This window comes from Brassica napus, chromosome A9, assembly GCF_020379485.1.
Source record: "Brassica napus cultivar Da-Ae chromosome A9, Da-Ae, whole genome shotgun sequence".
Classification (NCBI taxonomy): domain Eukaryota; kingdom Viridiplantae; phylum Streptophyta; class Magnoliopsida; order Brassicales; family Brassicaceae; genus Brassica; species Brassica napus.
Genome location: NC_063442.1, coordinates 17,641,145 through 17,648,616, shown reverse-complemented (window position 1 = coordinate 17,648,616; position 7,472 = coordinate 17,641,145). Strand labels below are relative to the sequence as shown.

The 7,472-nt window shown below is 35.7% G+C and overlaps 1 protein-coding gene across 2 annotated transcripts; it reads right to left on the bottom strand.

The window, feature by feature from the left end:
• Window positions 1-3,384: 3,384 nt before the first annotated feature.
• Window positions 3,385-4,546, bottom strand: BNAA09G21010D. Of its 2 annotated transcripts, none has more exons than XM_013843304.3 (2): window positions 4,421-4,546; window positions 3,385-4,086 (listed from the first exon to the last, which is right to left on the bottom strand). In XM_013843304.3, exon 2 carries the CDS (start codon window positions 4,058-4,060, stop codon window positions 3,533-3,535), a length of 528 nt encoding a protein of 175 aa, XP_013698758.1. In that variant the 5' UTR covers window positions 4,061-4,086; window positions 4,421-4,546; the 3' UTR covers window positions 3,385-3,532. The 2 variants fall into 2 exon arrangements, with proteins under 2 accessions (XP_013698758.1, XP_048596759.1); XM_048740802.1 differs by having other exon boundaries at window positions 4,216-4,425.
• Between the last annotated feature and the right edge of the window lie 2,926 nt (window positions 4,547-7,472).

The following is a 7,472-nucleotide window of genomic DNA, read 5'->3' as shown; positions in this document are numbered from 1 at the left end:
ATGTATTAAAATTTTAAAGCGATATTTTCGTGTAACAGATAAGAAAATGATAAAATATGACACTTTTTAGGGAACAAAGAGAGTAGCAGTTAATATATGTTGATTATTATGTAATCGTCAAGATATACTTGCTCCACCAAAACAAGATTTAATAAACTAATGGTAATAAACCACAGACACGTTGGACATATCTCAAGAAATTTAGTTCTTATTATAAAATGAAGAGACATTGAGGTAAATATCCCCAATCCAAGTCTAAATTAGCAGATTGACTCATAACGTGAAATAACTGAGCCATGTAATACCATTTCGGTGTTGGATTGCCGAAAATACCCTTCTGGATCTGACGCTGAATCCTGTTGGATACTGACACATCAGTTGTAGGGCTCGGCTCTGTGCCAAGCCATAGGTTAGACCGTAGATGAGTTCTTGTCCACACGTTTGCTCTGGGCCTTGTTCCAAAACGTGATGGCTAGGACTGTTTAATCTGCGATGAAATTCAACTTCCGTGGCGTTTTTATCCCAACTCATCCAAAAACTTGATTTCATCGCAAAAAGTTTAATTTTTTGTCTAAATTGGAAGCTCAAAATCATAAATTTCTATCTAATTCTATCACATTTGGACATGAATATAAGACAAGTCAATGAAAACAAAATAGAAATCGTGAAAAAAAGAAGAAGAGAAAAAGCAGAATTAGGGTTCTATATGCGACAGGAGAAAGGAAGAAGATGGAGGTATTTGAGTAAATTAACATTAAGTATGTTAAAATAAACAGAACTCCTTTTTTCCAGGGTCGAACCAGCATCCTCTCCAACATTATTATGCTCACGGACCACTAGACTGCGATCAATTCTCGTTATCTTAAAACATTTAACTATATATATTTGGCTGGGTTTATGTCATTCACAGACTCCCACCACACTGTAAAAGTAACATAGTAAAGTTAATATTTATCCGTTAAATAAAATGTTAACATTTACGAAAAAAAATACCAACTAACATATAGCTAGGTATGTTACCCAAATTGTTATACTTGTGAATGAAAATGTGATTAGGATGTAAAGGTGGAAACATAATTAAGTATATACAAAATAATATTGTTATGAAATCATGTATCTGTTACATATAATTTAACATTAACACATAAAGTTATCAAATAATGGAAGCTACGCTTTTAACCATTCCTGATACTTGTGAATGGAAATTGGGTTAGATAACAAATATGTTTAACCATAACTGCACTTGGGATATGTTTATAGACAAATCATGTGTGAAAAAGCATTAAGAAACATAAATTATTTACTGTCAAACAAATTAGCACCGTTAAAAACTTAAGTTAGCGGGTAATGAAATTGCTTACAGATACTGATATAGTTATCGGATAACAAATAATGTATCAGGTAATAAATAGAGAAATAAACTACTAGGTATCTACAACGAAAATATATCGGGTAACAAAAAATGTATCATCTAATAAATTTTGTATCAAGTACGACCATATATCTACTTACGACTTCTATTTAGAAACATCTTGCCTCACATTATCTCAAATAGCAACATAAAATTGAAGTAAAATCTAACAAAATATTTATTTAAAATGGCGATATAATAGAAAAAAACTAACTACACTGCTACTGCTATTATTATCTGCTATTATTCACATCCATCTATGTGAGCATCCAAAATATAGTCCGTTGTGATCATATTTTGACAGTAGTTTAAAGAGAAAATATCAATATCATTGGTTAACAAACTAACTACACTGCTACTGCTATTATTATCTGATAATACAATATATTAATGAGTAAACGAATTATGGTAACACTAAATAATGAAATGAATAGCTAAATGCAATTCTAACAGTCATATTATTAGACAGGTTAATCTTCATGCCTCCACATCACCATAACTCATACAGAGACGAGAAGCTCTACTACTCATTCAGAGTTTTAATAAAATCTTAACAAATATGTTCATACCTTCACTCATCACTTTGAATTAACAGTTAACATGCTTAGATATATGCTGCAGAAAAAACATTAACGCTAGTGGTCAATTGACTTCTTCAAATTTTCATAATAATATAACAAAAAATTATTAATATTATTTGATAATAGACTAGCTACAACGTTTTTTTTTTTTTTTTTTTTTTTTTTTTTTGAAACACTACTAGCTACAACGTTAATACCATTATTATCTGATAACATGGTATTTAACGAGTAAACAAGATATGGTTGTGCTAAATAATAAAATGATCAGGCTAATTGCAACCGTAACAATCATATTATCACCAAAACTTTTCGGCCTTCACATTATCTCTCTGTGATAATCTGATCAACGATGTTGTCATCGACGACCAAGACATGAACTTCATCTTAACCCCACGGTGGAGGTTCCATTCCTCCTATGATGATACTTATCATCTATGATCTTTGACACCACCGTCTATGGCCAGAGACAAGCAATAGTAACTGATGAGAGAGTATAGAAACATGACAAGAGAGAGAGAAAGATAGCTCTTACACGTTTTCTTATCTTCTTCTCCTCCTTCAAAACAGTCGGTGAGTTTCTCTACAACCGCTTACATATTTATGAAAGGACTAAGTCATTATCGGGATTTTGGCGAAGATTGTAGAGTCTCACTATTGTAATTTGGATTCTGGAGTTTTTTTAAAGATGAGAATGGTGAAACAACAACTAAAGGCTTAAAGAACAAATGAGAAAGAAGAACAAAAGAGAGTGATTGAAGAAATTTGAATTGCAACTTTTTGATGCTTAAAATTGGAACAAAGATACAAAACTCTCACAGTTTCGTATGCTTTTGGAGAAAGACATAGACATTTCATTGACCGATGTGTAAAAGATGAGTCCACTGACACAAAACGCAGAGGATCTGAGCCATAGGGGGACAGCTATCAGGGGTAAAAAAGTCATAGATTGTGGCTTTTGAAGTAGAGTGTATGATGCTAATTAGAAGTGAGTTTGGGTGCACTGCCACCAATTACTCTAAAATGAAAGAACTGAAGAAGTAACAAACCGAAATTTATAGACCGAACGGACCGGTTAAGCCCTGACATTTGGTGTAAGGGAATAGAGATTTGGTCCGCACAATCTTAGGGTAGGAATTGCAACGAGTGGTTTCTTCACCTTAAGAACAAGACCAAACTTCTCTTTAACTTCAAATCTATCTCCTTAAGGAGCTTTAATCAAACGAATGTAGAAGTGAAGCTAATTGTATAAACCCATCATAGCCGCCTAATCGCTGCGCAAAATGATCCGAACAGACCCAAAGGGTAGGTACTTGTAATCATTCCCACTGATATCAAACGAACTAACAAAAAATAGAAAAAAAATGATATGTAAAGAGTGGAAGAAAGCCAAAATACAAAATCAAGAACGCAGTTTAGATCTCATGAATACAACCACAGATTCAGTTTATATATTTATTAGAGTAACAAAAAGGAACAAGTTCATTTCTCCTGATTATTCATAAGATCTCAGAAAGCCAAAAAAAAAAAGAACATTTTATCTCTACTTTTGAGCAGAACTCACTTGCTGCCTGGACCAGCGAGCGCAATCCTGGAATCTCATAACCAGTCCGCTACATATCAACGGGTTGCCAACGTTCTCCTCGTAGCATTTCTTCCAGGCTTCGTGATCCGAAGAGCAAGGCATTGGTTTCGGTTCAGGGATCTTAAACTCTTTCTCCCTCAGATCTTTAGCCCTCTCTGTCACTTCACCGACAATGTTCTTTTCTCGTCTCTCCACCTTCTCAAGAACCTTCTCGCTCTCTTTCAACACGGATTTGATCGATTCCAGCTCCGTGTTTGCTGCTCCTTGTTGCGGAATTGGGAAGAAGAATGGTGGGGTCTGGGTCGGTAACTCTGCCACTGGCTTCGGTTTCTCTGCTGCATCACGGTGTGTTCTCGCTTGATCTGCATTGTTCTGTGTAGGTGAGACTTTGGGTTTGGTTCTCTTTGCCTTTCTCTTCGGTTTTTCGTTGCCTTGAGCTAACTGATTGATCAGCTTCGGAGTGATCTGGATTGAGTAATCTCCCATATTACAGGAGTAAAAAAGATGAAAATCTACATCAAGAAACAACAGTATATCTTCAGACGGTTCCGACAGGTGTTACAATATTCATATCTGGTTAAAGCACTTCGAGATCATAAGATAGAAACCGAAAGCAAACAAAATATGTAATAAACATTTACTTTATCGTGTCAACTTCAGATTCCGGATACATGAGTGCCAAGAACCAAACATATACACGTTATAACCCTAAGCCAAGAATCAGATTCAAGATTCGAATATCTTAACTTGGATTAAAAATTGTCCAATTCAAGTCTAAGAACCCTATAATCTTACACCAAGCATCAATATTCTACATGAAAAACAAAGATCAGGTGGAGACGAAACCTGTTGGGAGAAAAAGATCGGCGAAAGGCGATTCTCTCGTCAAAGCTTGTGAAAAATGGAAGACGAAAGAACACCTATTGGGCTTACTTGGCAAGACAGAATACTGAATGGAACCTAATTTATTCTATTGGGCCTATAAGGCCTTTACATATAAGACTTTTTTAAAGTTCCTAAAATAAGCTGTAACAAATTTTCAATTTAAATAAAAATAAATATAGCCTATACATATTTATTTTCATTAATTTGATAAATTTTCATTAATAATTAATGAATACAAAAATTAAAACAAAAATGACTTTGAAACGAGTGACTTGGGAATATAGGACGTTTAATGTATCTTTACAACGTCTAATTTTTGGTGGAGCTCAAAACAGAACAACAAAAATTTACATTGGAAAGCATGAGACGAGATCTGTACTCCCAAAGATTCAAGAGAACTAGGTTTTCGAGATCTCCATGACTTCAATAATGCGCTTCTTGCAAAATAATTGTGGAGACTAATTCATTACTCAAACTCTTTATTAGCACGTGTTTTAAAAGGAAGGTACTATAATCACACTTCTCCTTGAAAAATCAGCATACATACTCACCATCATATGAATGGCGTAGTATCACGGCAGAAAAGCCACTACTCATCACAGGTTTACGGAAAATAATTGGTACGGGTCAAGTTACGATGATTTGGAGTGAGTCTTGGGTCCCATATGTAGTGGCTTGACCTCCTAAACCTGCCGACCACAATGTATACATACTACTCTAACTCCTTGTTCAGTCCTTTATTATGAATGATACCAAGGAGTGGGATATACAACTTTTGCAAGATTTTTTTCACCGAGATGATATCCCGTTGATACTTGGGCTGAAACTCTCCCGCTCTCGTGCGCCGGATGGATATGTTTGGAACCACACAAAATCAAGAGTTCATTCAGTTAAAACTGGCTATGACCTACTTCGATTGATCAAGTTGAATCTTTCACATAAAGGGGCTTTAGAAGCAAGTGTCACGGGCCTACAGAGCCATGTGTGGAAGATAAAAGCACCAAGTAAGATGAAGCATTTTTTGTGACAGGCTATCTCGGGCTGTGTGGCGACGGCAGAGAAGCTCATGTATAGACACCTGGGCACTGATAGGAGTTGTCCTAAAACTGCTGGTCTAGTGGAGTCGATTAATCCTCTTCTTTTTGAATGCCCTTCAGCTCTTCAGGTTTGGGCTTTATCAGACTATCTGCCCTTTCCGGTTACTTCCTGCGTACATATATATATATATATATATATATATCAAAACATGAACTTCCTGTTTTGGAAGAGAAAAGAGGTGGCTACTCTGAGACTACAATTCGATACCTTCCCGTGGATCTGTTGGTACATTTGACAAGCGAGAAACAACAACTTTTCAATAGGAAAGACATATCCCCCATTAACACCCTCCAACATGCGTCCCTTGAAGCAGAATGTTGGAGGAAGGCTAACGAAAAGGAGGAAGCAAATGAGAATCATGACGATCCCCATACTACAGAGGTTGAGACATTGCTCCCTTGGATATCTAAAATCTCTACATGTCAAATTGATGCATCATTGAACAATAATAGCAGTGTCAGTGGCTTAGGGTGGAGTCTTAAGGATCAAATGGGCTTTGGATTACGTGCGTGTAATAGGAGCCTCTCAGCTTTGCATGCTGAGATGGAAGGGTTATTTTGGGCAGCATTATGTATGAGAGAGAAGGATCACTTCGGTACGGTTCAAGACGGACTGCTCGGACTTAGTGGACATGACTACAAACCCGATGGACTTGTCAGCATTCGCGACAGAGATTGAGGAGTTCCAGAGGTTACAGGATGACTTCAAGGATGTGAGACTGTATCATATTCTTCGGAGTCGGAATGGCCGGACAGACGCATTAGCAAAAGATGCAAGGACTAGAGGCGATATTTTCTCTCATATAGATCAGACCCGGACATATGGAGATCCTTCTCGGAGAATCGGCTCGTCTATTCTCCACTTGATCTAGCCTAGATGGGTAGACGACAAAAAAAAAAACCAGATAGACAATACTAAGCTATAAATCCAATTATCAAACTAGCTATCAGTATTCCGAAATTGCAATGTTATCCTCAACGCATTGTACATAATAACGAAACAACACACTAAATAAGTTTAACGAGAAATAATAGAGCGACTATGGATGATTGTGGCCTGAGGGGCTACAAGTTCGATTTGCCACAAGCAGAGCCGGCAAGCACACAAAAAAATGTGGCCGCTTTCTTAAGAAATAGAGAAGAAAATATGTTGTATAAGAGAGTCGAACCCAGATTGCTCAAACAAACTCCCTTTACTAGAGTTAGTACCAGTAGACTAAGGCGGTCTTTTTAAAGATTTGTGGCCGGAATATGTTGTTAAATAAATCGGCCGGAAGCATGTGCTTCATTGGCTTGGTCCAAGGGCCGGCTCTGGCCACAAGGATTTAATGGATGATCTAAATGGGGATTATTCAATCAAAGATTTGAGAAAAGTCAAGATTTGAGTAAATACAAGAAGTTTCGAGATTTGAGTAAATCTTAAAAAAAAATAGTTCAATTGGTTGAGTTGTAGAAAGTGACTTTAGCTTTAATTTTCATCTACAACCTTAAATACTACCAATCATGCTTTATCTTAGTTTTTAAAGGTACAACCAAAAAACCAAAGCTACAACAAAATATACAAAAAATGGTTGTAAAAATCTTATTTTCTAAAGCTCCATTTTTTTAGCTGTATGAAATTTTAAAGTTACATCCCTTAAAGCTAAATCAAAAAATTATACAGACTAAATTCTAAAGTAAATTTTCTACAGTTACAGCCCAGCCAATCACCCCCCCCCCAAGTTTTAAAGAGTTTGATGAAATTCAGAGTTTTTTTAGTTTTAAATATTTATTTAAAATAATGTTTTTATTTTTAAATTACTATAATTTGATATTTTTACCCTTTATAAAATATATAAAAGTTTGTAAAAATTCAATTTTTTAAATATTTTTTTTATTGACTTTGTTTGATATATCGCATCATTACAGGTTCCGAA